Source organism: Euprymna scolopes, chromosome 34 (genome assembly GCF_053919585.1).
Source record: "Euprymna scolopes isolate OS-2025 chromosome 34, ASM5391958v1, whole genome shotgun sequence".
Taxonomy (NCBI): domain Eukaryota; kingdom Metazoa; phylum Mollusca; class Cephalopoda; order Sepiida; family Sepiolidae; genus Euprymna; species Euprymna scolopes.
In genome coordinates, this window is record NC_136515.1 from 28033264 (window position 1) to 28052495 (window position 19232).

Below are 19232 nucleotides of genomic sequence, written 5' to 3' on the forward strand. Positions count from 1 at the left end.
CTTTGTCTGATGCTTAACTCAGGTCCATTTATGAGAGTTAAAATAGAGCGCACGCTTCTGTTCAGGATTCTGTTTGGTATTTGCCAAAACTGGTGGGAACCAAGCCGCTGCTCAGCTACTTTGGACTTGATGGACTGAGCATATAACTCTCTTGCGTTCTTTATCACTTTTTTACAGTGGTTGCTGGCAGTTCTGAAAGCGGCTTTAGTCTATTATGTTCGAAGTGATTTCTATGCGCAATGGCAGCAGCACATTCCAGAGAAAACCATGGCTGGCTATTAGGTTTTTGCAGGAATTTTTTCGAGAGTATGAAACGATCTATACCTACAATTAACCATTTTATCTGATGCTATAGAGGACACATCCTTTTTAAACATGGAACGCAGAGGTAGATCTGATAGAAATTTGCGGAAGCTATTCCAGTCAGCCATAGAGTATCGATATACTGTACGATGGAGAGGTACATCTGGGGACTTATTACATTTCATTTTTATCTTAACTGATACAACTGAGTGGTCAGAAGATCCAAGCGGAGACAGAATGGAAGCTGAACACAGTTCAGAGCAAGTTGTGAGAAAAAGGTTTAGGAGACTTGCATACTGGCTGTCAGTATCGGGAACACGGGTGGGTTCGTGACCAATCTGAGTGAGGTCATAAGCAATGGAGAAATCATGACAGAACCTCCCCTCATCATCGGTCTTGTTTGAGTGAGTTAACCATTCCACATTGTGAACATTGAAGTCTCCACAGACATGAATATTAGCTGAAGGATAAGCAGATAGGGCGTGGTCAATTTTCTCAGATATGCTTTTAAAGATAGTAACTCTGCTGTTGTGGGGGCGATAGAGAGCAAATATAAATGCAGTAGTTTGAGCAAGTGCAACCCGGAAGCACATATAGGGTAAGTTGGGATCTTCTCTGGAGATGTCCCTACCACATGGAAAGCCATCTTTAATATAGGCACATATTCCATGCCCATGGTGATCTTGGGGGTCAGATTTGGAAGTTAAATTAGAGTATCCTTTAATTATGAACTCCTAGGGGAATAGTCTGTCCAATGCCAGTTTCACTTAGAAATATGTCTGGTTTAGTCTCCTGTAATTGGTTTTCAACCTCTGGAAGGTTAGAACGTAGACCTCTGATGTTAGAGAAGGAGACCTGGTAGTAGGGGTCTACGTTAGAAGTTGGAGATGTATCGTGTTTCAGTGATGAGATTTAAAAAGAAATTAAATACATCTTTTGGTTTTGGAATGATAGCTAATGATCTATATATTATTAAGCTTGTCGCTTTGACTGTTATCACCGTGACCATCCCTTAGATTGAAAATAGAATATTCCAAATGGCTAATAAACATTTGAGTTTAATAAAACAAAAAAAATGGTGTCGCTGGTAACCATAATAATTAATGAGAAACGAATTATCTTCTTTTCTGGTCACTAAGTTTCAAAACAAAACGAAACAAAAATAATACCAATCTTTTTATGGTTTCAAATTGGCTATTTTATTTTATAATTTAAAAAACAGTTACGTTGAAGACACTAACATCCTTTCCTCCCCATGTTAGGAATGGCCTTTAAAATAACGTTATTTCAGCATGGTTCATTTTAAATTTGTTTTTTTGTTTCATAATTTTTAATTTGGTAAAACTTGCGGAGAACACCGTTTTACGCTTGTTTTAAAAATGGAACAAATTTAAATTTTTTTTTTTTTTTTTTTTTTTTTTTTTTTAAATTGCGCACGCGCCCAAAAAATCAAAAGACCATACCTTTCCAAAGTGAAAAAATCGCCAAATAATAATGGCAGTGAGGGGGGTGGGGGCTAAAACTTGTAAATAAATAAAAACAATAATAGATGCGGGGGCGGGGGGCAGACAGAACTAAAATGATAAAAATCATTTCAAAACAAAAATTACACATTAGAACAAATGTACTTTTTAATAATTATGATTATATATAATTATGTAGTCATCAGAAACGTACAATCTGTATGCTGTTTCAGTGGTGAGATTTAAAAAGAAATCCTTTGTTCTACATTGACAGATTTTATGTATTTTTTATGATTTGATTTTTAATGTCAGTTTAACCAAATCATAAATTAATATATTTAAAAAAAATTTTTTTTACTTTTTAGCTGGCAAAAAAGTACCATCCAGATGTCAACAAAAATGATCCGACAGCAGCCAAGAAATTCCAGGAAGTATCGGAAGCTTATGAGGTAAAATATGTATTTTTCATTGATTACAGGGCAAAAAGATTAACTTTTAGAAAATAAAGCTGCGTTAACTGACCCAATCTGTTGCTTGTTTTCTTATACAGTCATCGACAAAAAGCTATTTTATCATCTACATCTTCTCAGTGTGGCTAGACGTAACAAGCTAAGACTTTAAATGCGAGCACCAAGTTGCATTTAAACATGATCAGCAGCTGAGTGTCTTATTTGCTGAAGCAAAAGCTCATCACTAACAATAAATCATAGCACAAAAAGTATTTTCTTTGTTTACATATCTTTTTAATTGATATATAAAGTAGTCATCCACAGATATTGACAAATGTACCACGATTTGGTAGATTTTTTTAATAGAATTCAAAGCATCAAAATACTGATCAGATGGTCTCGTTTAGTAACACTTGTTTTCTCTGAGGACCTCACCAGCTGGTTAACAAAAGTTTAAGACTTTTTACGTTAGTGTCCAGAATTCCTCCTATATTAAAAAACAAAAATAAAACATTTGTATCATGTATCTGATGAAACAAAAATATATTCCAAAAATCACGCTAACTGCTCAAGTAGTTTTATTTTTATAAATAAAATCATTCGTATCTAATTAATGAGAATTCATAGGCATTACAACATAAATCTTGCAAGTTTGAATTATGGTTATCTTCCCTTGTTTTTAAAATGGCAGACAAAACAGCTGCTTTTTTTCTATTCATAAAATGTGCTTGTCTTAAATATAAGTACTTGATCAATTTACATGATTTTTGGAATGTATTTTCGTCTTGTTACAGGTACATACATCATACAAACTTTTTGTTTTTTAATATAAAGGGATTCCTGAACAAGAACACAACTTTGCTTTATATAAATGTGAGGAGGATAAACATTTTAAAATTTTTGAAATAAAATTTTTTAAACTTCAGGTACTTGGCGATACAAACAAAAGAAAAGAATATGACTTGTTTGGAATGTCTGGACAGCAATCTGGTTTTGGACAACATCAACAAAGACACGGATTCAGTCAACAGTCAAGTGCAGGTAAACACTTAAGAGATATCTTTTTTTTTTATCTGTTTAATTTGATTTTTATATTTTATCTATTTCACTGGGCAACAATTTTTCTACTTTAAATTTTAATTTCTACAACTTACAATTAGGGTATTTTTGCACTACTGAATCAGAAAATCACATCTGTTTTTCTCCATCAGGTCAGGTTTTTGTGCCAAGTTGATTTGAAAAAAATCAAATCTTTTGATAAAATCGATTACATTTTTGTGGCATTATCAGATGATTTTTGTCGACATATACTATTCTAAATATGTTTTTAAGAAAAGAGTGTTGTGCTAACAACCTATATTCATTACCTGATAGAAACATTGATTACTGTAAACTAAATAACGGACATTGATAAAAATAAGTGCACGTAAATTCCATTGTTTAAACTTCATGTTTGAACTTCTGTTTCGTCGAACTGGAATGCTCAGCTGCAGAGAGGCCTTTCTTCAGATTCCAACAGTAGTCAACCATCATGATTGTGTCCCAGTGACTCTGATGCCTTTCAAGTCCTGATGAAATCTTTACTCCTGCTCATCATTCATTGAACCCAGGTTCTCAGGAAACCAATTCATATGTGAAAATAGTACATCTTGATGCTCACATTGCAACCCAGGTTTCTGAAAAAAAAAGTCGTTGACAAGTTCTGCATAGTTTCTGGTCTTATTGTTGCCAAGAAAGTTCTTCACTAGAAGAACAAATATCTTCCACGCTTCTAATTCCACTTTGTTCATTAAGTTTTTGAACTCTGGATCTCTGAGCTGCTGGATCTGAGGACTCAAAGATGTCAGTTTTCAACTTCCCCATGATCAATCCAGGAAAAGCCTGTCAAGTAGTCACCATCCTTGCCCAGAGCCTTGGTGAACTACTTAAGCCGAGCTTGACGTGCAGCTGTGGGAAGAGTATTCTGTCTATGTCCATCAGAGGGTTATTGATGACATCCCTTTCTTTGCAAGGCACTAATTCTCCTGCACAGGCCAGTCCTTTGTGTGTGCTGAGCACCAATTTTTGAAAGTGTTTGAGTTTTTATGACTTCAAACTGATCCCTGTTTGACATAATCATCCAGAATTATTAGATCTGAATAGTTCTTATGAAAATAATGTCTAATCAAAACAATTATTTGACATGGCAGTTTATCTCTACCAACTCCTAAAATGCTCCCCACGTATACATGTAAACAAAAATGTAAAAAAACATGTGACGATAGTTCAAAAACTTGACCTGATTGAACAAAAACCAATGTGATTTTTATATTCAGCACATCCGATTCCTTCTAAATGAGCTGAAAAAATGCAGACCACAAATTTGTTGTTGACGAGTTTAGTCTATTATATAAATGTCTGTATGTCAAAGCTAAAACTTGAAAAATACACAACAAACAAGTTGGTATTTTGTGATCGGCGTAATCCTGGATGTATAATATTTAAACAAAAAAACAAAATGATTAATTATTCGGGTGGGGGGGGGGGGTTAAATGATCATTTCTATTAATGTTATCAAGATGTAAACACATCGTTTTAAAGTTATCATGTAAAGGGAAGTAACTGATTTCTCTTTTATTGACTTGAATTGTATATGTACTTGCAGAGAGAGGAAGAGATTTGGGAGGAGGAAAGCAAAGGAAAGGGTGAACAGAACAATAAGTTATGCTACACTTTTGCCCCATTTATGCAAATAAATGACTTTGCGTTTAAAAAAAAATGTTCTGAAAAGCAAATAAGCATCATTGTTTAACATAAAAAGAAAGCACTATTTTTGTTGTCATCTATAATATTAATTTCACCTGTATGTTTGTATGTCTGCCTAAAACTTTCGACAGAGGTGATGGATTTTTGCGAGATTGGTATCGTTTTGAAGCTTGACTCTTCGGACGACAAATATCGAAAAATTGGCCAAAAACATTAATTCCTTCACCCTCAATTGGGTACTTTTCTACAGGGAGGTGTTAGTTTTTCTGCTGATATTTTCGAAAGTCATCCCCTCTTTTCGATTGTCTAGCCTTAGTTTAAATCTATGTCACTTCTGGTTTGGCGATGGACACAACAGCAAAGACGTCTTTTTTTTTTCCACATTCTTTTCCTCCTTCGCGGTACAGGTTTGAGCTTGGCTGCCTACTATCGCTTTTTTTTTTTTTCTTTTTCTCCACACACACCTCTAAACATCCTGGCAATGCTGGGCACCCAGGCTAGTCTTTTCTAAAATCTATAGAAACTATAAAGGTAGACATACATTACTGTTCTTTAGAGAAACTCAAATCGTGCATGACTTATATTTTTCAGTTGCTAAATGCAAATAAGACCTGAATTCATATTGTCTTCATCCAAAAAAATATTTCAGGCACAGTATCACTGGTTCCTTCACACTGGCTTTTTATTTATTTATCCTGTCAAACTGAAGACTGACGAACAGTGACAAGAAAAGTGACCTAGAGGATCCAGTCAATTACTTACCGGTTTTGCTCACCTGTGCAAAGTCTCATTTCCAACATGATCCAACATGGTGGTGATGGCTAATATTGTCTTTCTTGTTGAAGCCTTGGATTCAGTGAATCAGACTTCTGCACTACAAACTCTAGAATCTATGGCTTTCAATTATATGTAATGAGATGAATCAGTTTTTTTTTTTTTTTTTTTTAGTACAAGTTGACGGTTCTGTTTCTATGTAACATTTGTTATGGCTTGATACTAGATTTCTGGCTGTTCCTAGTATTTGTCAATGACCTTCTAAAGAGCATCTTCCAAAAGGCTATTTTTGACAATCCTTGTTCATTCGTTAATGCTTCCACTAAGTCAAAGATTGTCTCAACAAATGCAACCACCTTCTAGTTGGTTCTTTACCTAACATGATTTATGTACGATGACAATGCAGTCTAAATCCTTTACTCTTACTGTCCAATGCATACAGAGGGTAAATAAGTTCTGCAGTGTGCTCTCATCTAATGTTTTGTTATTATAACAACCTACATTGTCTCACTATACATGTCTGTGGTGTGACTCCTTCTGAAAGATAGTACCCAAGCTTTATCCTCTCATCTCATTCAGGATATCTTGTACCTTTTAGTGAATACAGAAGTTTGTGATGCAGATGATCCACATAGATTCCTACGAATAACAACTGAAAGCCCTTAACCTATACTCGTTGGCAGCTTCCTCCTCCTCACCTTTAATAACTATAATGTTCATACCAGTCCTGCAAAAATGGCTTCATGGAAACTTAAAAGTTCTATCTGAGATGGTTTGGACTGAATTGTTGGTAGATTTTCTTGTTTCGTTGGGATTTCTGTGAAATGACAAAAGCCATAGTCAATTTGTAATTATTCAAACAGTTTAAAGGCAGTGCTCAATCCATTGTTGCCGCTGATTTTTGGATGCTTACTCCCATATATAACCCCCTCTTTTTCATAACTCACTTTTATGTGGTTCTAACCCTGTGATAATTTTTTGACAATTTAATTGAAATTCGTCTTTGTTTTGTAAGGTTTTGAAAACTTTCAAAGTACAATGAATCCTGAAGAATTGTTCCGGAAGATCTTTGGTGATGCTGGATTCCGAATGTCTGGCTTTTCAGATTTTCAGGATTTTGAGGAATCAAAATTTGGCTTTGCACCTGCCTCTGAGGTAATAATATATTAATAATCTTAAGTATTACTCATTTATTGCATGTTCAGTTGATGTGAAAATGCTTCTCAAAAAACTTCTTGTTAATTTTGAATTTTCTTCAGTTAAAAAACATAACTTACAAGTAAAAAACAGAATTTCTCAAATTAACACGTTTTATATGTTTTAATGTGCAGGAGTTGTGCGATCAATTCTGTATGACAAATTGGCTTATCTCCCCTGCTTTCCTCGAAATCGGCCATTGAAAAAAGAAAATGTTAACCGATATTTGCTATTTAGTGCTTATTCAAATTGGCACTTATGGCAACAATTAAAAATAAAGCAAAGTCTGTATGATGTACATACCAGTCACGTAACGATAAAATATTCCAAAAACTCTGTAATTTGATCAAATAGTTTTTTTTATTTATTTTATTTTTTTCAAGAAAATCAAATTTTACTCTAGTGTCGATGGGGGTTGGGAGAAAAGTAGCAGAAAAATACAAGAGTGAAAAACCAACTTTCATTTAAAAATTTTTTTGATAATGTCATAAAATAACTGAAGAATATGATTTAAAAACCAAACAATTTATTAACATAACGTGTCTGCCTAGTTTCTAATTTTTAACAGAACTTGAATAAATTATAATAAAGGGAGATAACTTCTGGCTGGAAAATTACTCCTATTACAAATACAAAATTTGAAGAAAAACAATCTATAACTGCTGGATTTTTTGATTTTATTTTTTGCAGGTTTAAGTTTGCTTTGTTTCATTTTAGTATAAGTTACTTTAGATAAGTGTTCTCTTCTGTATTTGATTTCAGATTTTCATGAATCTCTCCTTTGAAGAGGCAGCACGCGGTATAAATAAGGACATAAATGTCAATGTGAAGGACACTTGTCCTAAATGTCAAGGTACCAAAGCTGAACCAGGCACAAAAGTTATCAGATGTCACCACTGTAATGGTACAGGAATGGTAAGTAATATTAATGTTATTCTGGTAAGAGGAGGTTGAAATTTAAACAGGATCATTACAAAGGAAAAACAAGAAATGACTTTATGCCAAAAATATTTTTTCTCTTGCTTCTCTGTTTTATCATCTAAGTAGTTGGAATATGTCATTTCCCTTTTGACATATTCCTCGTTCTGCCGTCAACATAATTTGGCTTTCTTTTATAGTCTCTAGCCATCATGCGTGTGCAAATTCAATAACTTGACACCTTGAGATTTCATCCATGAATAATAATTATATACAAAATAACATACAAATAATAATTATATACAAAATAACATACAAATAATAATTATATACAAAATAACATACGAATAATAATTATATACAAAATAACATACGAATAATAATTATATACAAAATAACATACGAATAATAATTATATACAAAATAACATACGAATAATAATTATATACAAAATAACATACGAATAATAATTATATACAAAATAACATACGAATAATAATTATATACAAAATAACATACGAATAATAATTATATACAAAATAACATACGAATAATAATTATATACAAAATAACATACGAATAATAATTATATACAAAATAACATACGAATAATAATTATATACAAAATAACATACGAATAATAATTATATACAAAATAACATACGAATAATAATTATATACAAAATAACATACGAATAATAATTATATACAAAATAACATACGAATAATAATTATATACAAAATAACATACGCATAATAATTATATACAAAATAACATACGAATAATAATTATATACAAAATAACATACGAATAATAATTATATACAAAATAACTAACATACGAATATCTTATTCTGTAACGTCATTGCCAGTTGAGAATAAGCAATCTGTGACAGTAAATGGACTGACTTATGTTGAGTTAGTTTCTTTTCTGGTTTGCACCATGTCTCAGACTTATACATGACAATTCTAAGGGAGGTCGCAATGGATGGTTAGACGAACTGACTGTACTATTTACTCAATGTTTAAACTGTATGGCGTCACGATTATTCATACATACTAATGATGGGGCGATTCCAATATTTTTCCCGATTCCGATACAATTACAGATTCCATGCTAAATTCCTGATTCCGATTCTTTATAAATCTCTAATTATTTAACTATAAGATTGTTATTTCTCCTGATTTTTGTAAAAACACCTGTTAAATATACAGAAATTTTCCTAAACGTCAAAATACACTTGTAGGAGTTGATTTATCGATTTTAGCTTTACTGGTAATTTAAAATCAATAAATATTTATTATTTTATCATTATTACCAACAATGGAAGATTTTGGTTTAAACAAAATAAAAAAAAAACCAAAAAAACAGAGGACAAAAGAATTATTTTTGACATCGGGGAAATAGGCATCAATTTTTCGATACCAATTCTGATACCCCCATATCTTCTGATTTTTCCGATTCCCAATTCCGATTAATCATTTCAATACTAATGCATACCAATTCCTGATGTAGTATTATAAATAAATATTTACATACATTTCACATATTTATAAATTACGTAATGCAAATGTTTGCTTATGTGCACCAAACATTGTACTCATTTTGCTTCAGGTGAGTGAATGAGCGTTGAGCCTGGTCAGTACTGAAATGAGTGAGCATTTAGGAATTCCATGTGGTGTATGTGCTCTCTGCTTATCTCTGCATTGTTTTTTCTTACCACTGGACTTAAGCAGTGCCAATTCAGGAGAGGTGTGGTTGTGGATTGCGCAACGCTTGCCGCACAATTACACGCGCAACTACCTTTTACAGGGAATATCCATTGTCTCTTGAGACTGAACAGAGGCATCATATATCGATTGATACAGTTTTTTTTTTAACTTTCCTGTTTGAGACAATTTTACTTTTTCACAGATAGATGTTACTTTTTATCAATATTAGTGCTTTTTTTTTTTCTTTTTTTTTTTTTCTTGTTTCTTTTCATTTCTTGTTTCTTTTCCTTTTTCCTGGTGCAGGGTGTACACACATGATAGTCTTTGAAATACTTTCACAAAAAAGTTCAATAAGTCGAATCTATATCTAGACTTATGATGATAGAAATTTGAGAATTATGGAAAGTTTTTGATTTCTAATTGAAATATTTTTCCCGTCCAGTAGTCTCCAGGTTTATAAACTTCAAACCTAAAATGAGATCACAGCCATTACTTAAAGATATTTTGCTAATTTAGATATGATTTTGCAATGTGTGTGAACATAAATACCAGAATTTTTTGGATAAGTAACAAACGCATTTCATTTTCTCAGACAACAAAGAAAATGTGGTTTGTTTAAACACATGAAATCTCTATATGAAGTCAGATATGTATTAATATTCTACAAATTTCGGTTTCTTTGAAGTGCTTTAGAGGGTTTTTTGAAGGTAAATGAAAATTCAAATATTTCTGATTTGCATTAAATTTGATCCTTTTGAATTGCAGACAATCTTGTTTAATCAGTGTCTAATAACACAGGATTCCCTGAAATTCAATTTCTTAAGACCACTTAAGCCTTAAAGTTTATAGATTTTCTAGAATCAAAAATATTGCGATAAAGATTCTAGATAAGGTTCTGTATCATTATATCTTTATTTTAATCTTCATAACCTAAAAGTGGTGCAAAACTGTTCTGTTGAGTGAATTAATTTTACCCATCATGGAACAGATATCTTACTAGTGCATAGTAATTTAAGTGATGTCTACAAATGTGAGATTATAAAATAATTTTGTATATGCAATTCTTTCATGTTTTGTCTTCCTTGAAAGATAAAATGTTAATGTTTCTTTTAGGAGACTGTGAGTACTGGTCCATTTGTGATGCAAACAACTTGTCGGAGATGTCATGGGACCAAAATTCTCATCAAAACTCCTTGTACAGATTGCAGTGGTAAAGGACAAACAATATTACGTAAGAAAGTAATGGTGCCCGTTCCGGCTGGTAAGTCCAACTTTTTTTTCATATTGTCACTTGGACATAAAGGGCTACTATTCGAAATCGGTTATTCAGTCGTTAGTCTAAAGTTTGTTGTTGATTCCAACACTGGCTGCAGAATCAATTGGATGATCTCGGTCAGTTCCGCTACAAAAGAATTTTCCCTTCAAATGAAATCAACGCCAATTTTAAAACAAGTAACAAGGTTTTATTTATGACGTTACAATGATGTTCCTTTTCTTCTATTTGCAAATGAAGACAGCAAAGCAGGAAATTAGAAGGGAATTCCAAAGTCTAGCAGTTTGAGAGAAGAAACTAAGATAAAAAGCTTTCCAGCTTATAGGAACCTCAACAGTGAAGGGGTGGGATTTTGCTGCTTGTGGGTTTAGCTGAGAGCATGTACGTCAAGGGGTCACAAGTGCTATGAGTTCATCAGAGCACATTCCATTAAAGTACTTGCAAAACAGGCAAAGGAATGTGACATTTGCAGCGATGGGATAGACGTTCAAGTGAATTATGAGGTTATGTCTGACTAAGGACCAGAATATCCTTCTAATATATGTATAATTGTTATGGCATGCTTTGAACCATCACTCTCATGTTATGGCAATGCCTTTCGAATAAGAATTCCAATTAGGGTATATCCCAGAATCATGTATTGCATGAGTAAATTCCTGGTCAGTAATAATCATAAAATAACCTTGATTTTGTTTGAAGGGAGAATTTTATTGTTGCGAAACTAACTGAAACTATCCAATTGACTCTGCAATAGACCAACAACTGATGAACAAGGCTTGTGTCTTAAACATCCAGGAAGGAACATTCACTAATATGCCACCATGTGTAATTCTTGTATGGTGTTTGATCATTGACTGCAACAAACATCTCTTCTTTGCTTCTGCTAACTGTAATAATTGGAGGAATACAAAAACAACAAATAATGCATGTTATATGATTCTTCATATTGTTCTCATCTTGAATGTTCATCTCAGTATGTTTCACTTCAGGTGTATCTTGTCAAATTTGTGGAATCTTTTTGTCAAACTTGAGAATCCATACACAATTTGGAAAGAAACCCTTTATTTAATCCATGGGGGTAACTTGATCTTGTTCTGTCAGCCATGGCTGTAGAAATCTGTAGTAATTCGCAAGTATATTTTTGGTATCGCCCGCACTGAGGATTAAATTTTTAACTTCCTGGAGTGTAACTTATAGCTGAATTTTACCAAGTACTTTATCTACTTTGTCCTGGGTCCTTTTTCTGAAACTTGGGAAATCTACATTGAAATTTGAACATTGTGAAAATAACCAAGATAAAAATGGTAGACCAAAGAATCCAAAAAATATGAATTATCAGTTAAAAAATTAAAAACATAATGCTATTATTTGTTTCTTTAGTTTATTTTGGTCAGTAATTTAGAGCAATGTATGTAGTTTCCGTTGTAGGAGTAATTTACAGCAATGTCTGTAGTTTCCGTTGTAGGAGTAATTTACAGCAATGTATGTAGTTTCCGTTGTAGGAGTAATTTACAGCAATGTATGTAGTTTCCGTTGTAGGAGTAATTTACAGCAATGTATGTAGTTTCCGTTGTAGGAGTAATTTACAGCAATGTCTGTAGTTTCCGTTGTAGGAGTAATTTACAGCAATGTCTGTAGTTTCCGTTGTAGGAGTAATTTACAGCAATGTATGTAGTTTCCGTTATAGGAGTAATTTACAGCAATGTATGTAGTTTCCGTTGTAGGAGTAATTTACAGCAATGTATGTAGTTTCCGTTGTAGGAGTAATTTACAGCAATGTATGTAGTTTCCGTTGTAGGAGTAATTTACAGCAATGTCTGTAGTTTCCGTTGTAGGAGTAATTTACAGCAATGTCTGTAGTTTCCGTTGTAGGAGTAATTTACAGCAATGTCTGTAGTTTCCGTTGTAGGAGTAATTTACAGGAATGTCTGTAGTTTCCGTTGTAGGAGTAATTTACAGGAATGTCTGTAGTTTCCGTTGTAGGAGTAATTTACAGGAATGTCTGTAGTTTCCGTTGTAGGAGTAATTTACAGGAATGTCTGTAGTTTCCGTTGTAGGAGTAATTTACAGGAATGTCTGTAGTTTCCGTTGTAGGAGTAATTTACAGGAATGTCTGTAGTTTCCGTTGTAGGAGTAATTTACAGGAATGTCTGTAGTTTCCGTTGTAGGAGTAATTTACAGGAATGTCTGTAGTTTCCGTTGTAGGAGTAATTTACAGGAATGTCTGTAGTTTCCGTTGTAGGAGTAATTTACAGGAATGTCTGTAGTTTCCGTTGTAGGAGTAATTTACAGGAATGTCTGTAGTTTCCGTTGTAGGAGTAATTTACAGCAATGTATGTAGTTTCCGTTGTAGGAGTAATTTACAGGAATGTCTGTAGTTTCCGTTGTAGGAGTAATTTACAGGAATGTCTGTAGTTTCCGTTGTAGGAGTAATTTACAGCAATGTCTGTAGTTTCCGTTGTAGGAGTAATTTACAGCAATGTCTGTAGTTTCCGTTGTAGGAGTAATTTACAGCAATGTCTGTAGTTTCCGTTGTAGGAGTAATTTACAGGAATGTCTGTAGTTTCCGTTGTAGGAGTAATTTACAGGAATGTCTGTAGTTTCCGTTGTAGGAGTAATTTACAGGAATGTCTGTAGTTTCCGTTGTAGGAGTAATTTACAGGAATGTCTGTAGTTTCCGTTGTAGGAGTAATTTACAGGAATGTCTGTAGTTTCCGTTGTAGGAGTAATTTACAGGAATGTCTGTAGTTTCCGTTGTAGGAGTAATTTACAGGAATGTCTGTAGTTTCCGTTGTAGGAGTAATTTACAGGAATGTCTGTAGTTTCCGTTGTAGGAGTAATTTACAGGAATGTCTGTAGTTTCCGTTTAACTGATTTTTAGATTTATAAAATCAATTTATGAAAGATATTGATTTGTTTATTTCAGGGGTGGAAGATGGTCAGACGGTGAGAATGTCAGTTGGTACACAAGAACTTTTTATCACCTTTAAGGTAAGCATTAAATGCAGTTTAGTTCTTTACAGAAATTGCATACCAATTTTTTTATAATGTGAATTATTCTCATCTTGGATGATAATCTCACCATGTTTCAATCTAACCTTCAAACTTCTCTAAGTCCGTCTTGTTGAACTCTGAAATCTGTATGGAATTTCCAACCGAACCCTTTATTTAATCCAAAAGGGTAGTAGATTGCCCTCCAATGAGCTATGACTGGATGAAAGTCTTAAATAAATTTTAATTATATTCTTCATCTCGCCTCTACCTCCAAGAAGACTGCGACTTAGAACTGATTATTACTTAACACTTTTATCCGTTGCACAACTGCTGAAAGAACAGAAACCATCTCAGATTAGTCTTGTTAAAAATTCCATACAAATTCCTTCATTTGATGAACTGATCAAGGTTGGAGGCTGCATCAGCTGAAACGTCGGAATAAAGTTCAAGATAAGAACAATAGTCCAAATAATACAAATCATCAATTCTTGTCTAAAAATTTCAAAACAAATTGGTTTAAAAAATAAATTCCAAATCTTGATACAAAAAAAATGATGCAAGACAAGCCTTGTAGGAGATGCCCTTGTCTCTTCCCTGCAACCTTTCTCACAGAAGAGATGTTGCGAGTCTGTCTCTGCTTTATCATTATTTTCATGGCAAGTGCTTGTCTGAGCTCTAATCTATGCCCCCCCTTGCCAAACTTTCACGAAAAACACTTGTCTAGCTGAAAACACTATCAATAATTTCTCACACTCTTTATCTGTGCCTAAAACTAAACATAGATTCCATGATCAAAGCTTCTTTCTTAGAACTGCACGCCTGTGGAATTGTCTTCCGTTTTCCTGCTTTCCAGCTGTCTATAATATGGTTGTCTTCAAGTCCAACATAAACAAGTTCTTGAAACGCCATTCCACTTAAGTTAACAAATTCACCGAATTTCCATTACTTATGATTACTATATTGTCCAATTGACTACTGTACACTCTTTAACCCTTATCCTCGAGTGGCATCTAGGCCTTGATAAGTGGTGATGCCTATATATAAAAAGAAAAGAAACAACTCTAAAATATTATAGATGAATCTAAAATCAGTTAAATGGCAAAAAATATAGGATGAAAATGTTTATTAAAAAATAAAAAGTACAAACCATTTTTTTTTTTTTTTTCTTGCTTGCTTCTCTCCTTTTGCTTAACTTTTTTTTTTGGTTCTGTCAAGATTTTAGGTTGTAATTAAAATAAAAAAGGATTTATTTTCCTGCTTCATATTTTCGTTTTTGCCATTTCATCTTTCAGGTTGCCAAAAGCAAATTGTTTCGGCGAGAAGGTGCTGATATCCATAGTGATGCTTATATCAGTTTGTCGCAAGCAATCCTTGGAGGAACGATAAAGATTCCTGGAATTTATGCAAATCATATTGTCAATGTAAGTAAAAATGAAATTGGAACAATCAAGCATTAAATAACCTTGTTTTTAGTTGATGGAATTTTCTGGAAATTTCTTCTCCTCTAATCAGATTTATTTTTTCATAAATGAATAAAATCTAATGATGAATAAATTTGCTATCAGTGTTAGCGACCCAGTGTTGCTTAGGATTGATGATTTGTTCATTTTTAAAATTAGAAAAGAATGCAAGGGACATAATTCATATTTCAAACTGCAAAGACTTCTATCTCTCTCTGGTGCTACCAGATCAGGCTGTCTATTGGCTTCCTTAGACGAAATGCACTTACATCGATTTTCTGTTTTTGTTTTCTATTCTCCTTCGTAAAACTTAATTATGTTCTGCAAAAATAAAAATAAAAACAGCCCCATTCCCCCCACCTCCACTTTCCTTTCTTTTTCTATTGCTACTACCCAACCCCGTCGGTGGGGCATAAGAATACACCAACTGTCCCCCTGCAGAGAGTAAAACCCTCTCAATGGGGCCACCTGTTGGCAGTGGGTGGCGACCCGTAATGCCTAGGAAAGGGATCCTGTTGGTTGAGTAATTGATACCTAGGGAAAACAAAGATATCAGTTGCAACACTCCACTTTGGCCTCGTACTGGGCTAGACGGGCGGTTGGACGGGCCCAATCCAATCAATCGGCTGGTCACCTCAAGTTCTAAACTTGACTAACATAACAAGAAAATCCACTCGCACTCCCCACCTTTTTACAATAAACAGATTTAGAAAGCGGTGGCTCATGGGTCAATCAACTAGCTGGACAAATCACAGCTGAAAAACAAATATTCTTACTAAAAAGAGGCTTTTGAAAAAAAAAAAATTTTTTTTTAGTAAAAATGGACGAACTACAGGTGCTTAGGTCCACCGAGATGAGTATACCTCCCGTGTATCCCTGTTGCTGTTGGGGCGAATGCCCCCCCTCCCCCCAACACCTGCCATATAGGGCTCCGGGTGGGTGGGGAGCACGAGAGAAGAAAAATTACGAACTACAAAAATGACCCACTATAAGCCTCAAAAGAAGTCATTCAGAAGTTTCTGATCTGACTAGCTCAGACTCAGAAACTGAAATAAACAAACAAACCTTCCCAAGATTTTTTTGTAATAGAAACAATTGAAGGAGAACAAATAACAAAAATGTCTCCTTTCAAAATAGAATACTATCAAAAGGAATCAAACCAAAAACTAATAAAAAACAAAAAAAATGGCACACTGTTAATCGAAATAACAAACAAGCAACTGAAATTTACAAATGGAAACTTTTCGATGATCAAAAAATAAAAACCTACCTCCACAGAACATTGAATACTAGCAAAGGTGTAATCAGGTGCCAGAACTAGCCCTGTGCCCCTTAGAAGAAACAAAAAATAATCTTAAAAATCAAAATGTTATTGATATCAAAAGAATTCAGGTAAAAACAAGATCCGGCGAAATCATAGACACAAACACTTACATATTAACATTTGATACTCCTCAAATACCTAACAACATAAAAATAGGATATGAAAAAATAAACACTGAAATTTACATATCAAGCCCATTCAGGTGTCACAATTGTCATCAATACGGGCACCATAAAGATCGATGTACATGACCACCAACTTGCATGAGATGTGGAGACAAAGAAACACATACTGATTGTCAAAACGCACCAAAATGTGTCAATTGCCATCAAACTCATAGCACAAACTCAAAAGAATGCGAAAAATGGAAAAAAGAAAAAGAAACTCTCAGAATAAAATACATCAAAAACATAAGTTTCCAAGAAGCCCGCAAACTAGCAGAAAACACAAAATACTCTGAGCTAACAAAAAGAAATACACAGCCTAACCTTGAACCAAATAATAATACAACAAAAACAAATCCCTCAAACACCCAAATTGAAGTATTCATGAAATTACTCAATGAAATGAGAACTAATAGAAGACTTAAAAAAAAACCATGAAACAAACCATCACAGAAAGTAAAGATTTTTTAAAGAATATAACTGAAATAAAAGTCCCCAAACTAAAACTCAACCACAAAAACCTATTAAACTCCAAACAACAGCATCCATAGAAACAACCCCTACGACAGAAAAAATAAACAGACCCCAAAAGAACCCTACAAGATCGCTACCAATAAAAGCAAAATAAACAGATCCCACTCAACCTCTATATCAGGACCCCATCACCCACCACGACCCCATTCACGATCTGAAACCCGAAACACCTAAGCAAACATCAAAACTATGGACGTAGACATAAACACCAACAGTTCAAAACCAGAAAAAGACAAACCATGGCTCATAAAATACTTCAATGGAACATAAGAGGAACAAAACCCAACTTTGAAGAAATATTACTCCTTATAAAAACTTTCTGCCCTGCCATAATTGCCCTACAAGAAACCCACCTAAAAGAAGATAATACAATTAATATAAAACACTACTGCTCATATAACTACATAAACAAGAATTCAAACATAGCTACAGGAGGATCATCACTACTTATAAACAAAAACATCCCACACAGTGAAATAAACCTAAAAACAAACATGCAAGCTGTTGCAATAACCGCAACATTCCATAAAACAATAACATTCTGTTCACTATACATCCCACCATGTGAAAGAATAAAAGAAACTGAACTAAATGCCCTAATCTAACAACTACCAAAACCATTCATACTAATGGTGGACCTAAACGGCCACAACGAACTATGGGGTAGTACAAGAAATGACAAGCGTGGTAAAATAATCGAAACGCTACTTAACCAAAATCAATTATGCCTACTCAACACCAAAGAAAATACATCTACACCCAGCAAGAGGCACTCTCTCAGATATTGATTTAGCAATTTGCGACCCAACTCTATTTATGGACTACAACTGGAAAACACATGATGATACATGCGGAAGCGACCACTGCCCAATTATACTAGAAAACAAAAACCCAGGACCAGACGACAAACCCTCCCGTTAGAATTTAAAAAAGGCAAACTGGGAAAAATTCCAAAACTCCTGCAAATCTAGACTGATACCAGAAGCAAACACCCAGACTGAGGATCACATAATATATTTCAACAATACACTCCTTTCCATTGCAAAAGAAAACATACCAAAAAGTTCTTCCCCTACGAAAGTCAACAAACCATGGTATAACAAAGAATGCCAGGAAGCAGTGAGAATGCGACGTGCCAAACTAAGAAAATTTAAAAAGAATCCAACTAAGGAAAACCTAGATCAATTTAAAAACAGCAGAACAAAAGCAAGAAAAATCATCAAAGAAGCAAAAAGGAACACCTGGAAAAACTTTGTATCAAAAATAAATGAGAACACCAAAATCAAAAAAGTATGGAAGATGGTAAGAAAAATATCTGGGGAAAAACAATAAAGACCCAATCAAACACCTTAGTTGCAATAACATAAAAATTGCTAACAAAGAAAATATTGCAAACAAACTAGCTGAACAATTCTCCATAAACTCCTCATCAAAAAACCAATCAAAGAAATTCCAAACCCTAAAACAGAACGAAGAAAAGAAAAGAATTAAACTTCAAATCAAAAAACGAAGAACATTACAACCAACCATTCAACAGAACAGAACTAAAAGAGGCAATCCAAAAATCTCATGATACAGCAGTAGGCCCTGACAAAATCCACTATCAATTTCTAAAAAACCTACCAAAACCATCTCCCCACTACCTTCTACAAATATACAACGACATATGGATGAATAATAACATCCCCAAAACTGGAAAGAAGCCATAGTAATTCCAATACCTAAACCAAAAAGAGACCATTCAGATCCAACAAATTACCGACCTATTGCCCTCACCAACTGCGTATGCAAGACCTTCAAAAGGATGGTCAATGAAAGACTAACATGGTATCTTGAAAGCAAAAACCTGATAACAGAATATCAATCAGGCTTCAGGAAAAATAGAAGCCCCATCGACCACCTAATCAGATTAGAAACATTC

At 33.9% G+C, this 19232-nt stretch overlaps 1 protein-coding gene across 2 annotated transcripts in view; it reads left to right on the forward strand.

Moving 5' to 3' along the window:
- The window catches only part of LOC145259147 (dnaJ homolog l(2)tid, mitochondrial-like), a 90898-nt gene that overhangs the window by 35892 nt on the left and 35774 nt on the right, over positions 1 to 19232 (forward strand). For both annotated transcript variants that reach the window (XM_080116850.1, XM_080116851.1), the window contains exons 3-9: positions 2132 to 2215; positions 3142 to 3256; positions 6750 to 6889; positions 7694 to 7846; positions 10676 to 10823; positions 13762 to 13826; positions 15122 to 15250. In XM_080116850.1, coding sequence (XP_079972976.1) covers positions 2132 to 2215; positions 3142 to 3256; positions 6750 to 6889; positions 7694 to 7846; positions 10676 to 10823; positions 13762 to 13826; positions 15122 to 15250 — 834 coding nt within the window. The remainder of the gene's footprint in view (positions 1 to 2131; positions 2216 to 3141; positions 3257 to 6749; positions 6890 to 7693; positions 7847 to 10675; positions 10824 to 13761; positions 13827 to 15121; positions 15251 to 19232) is intronic.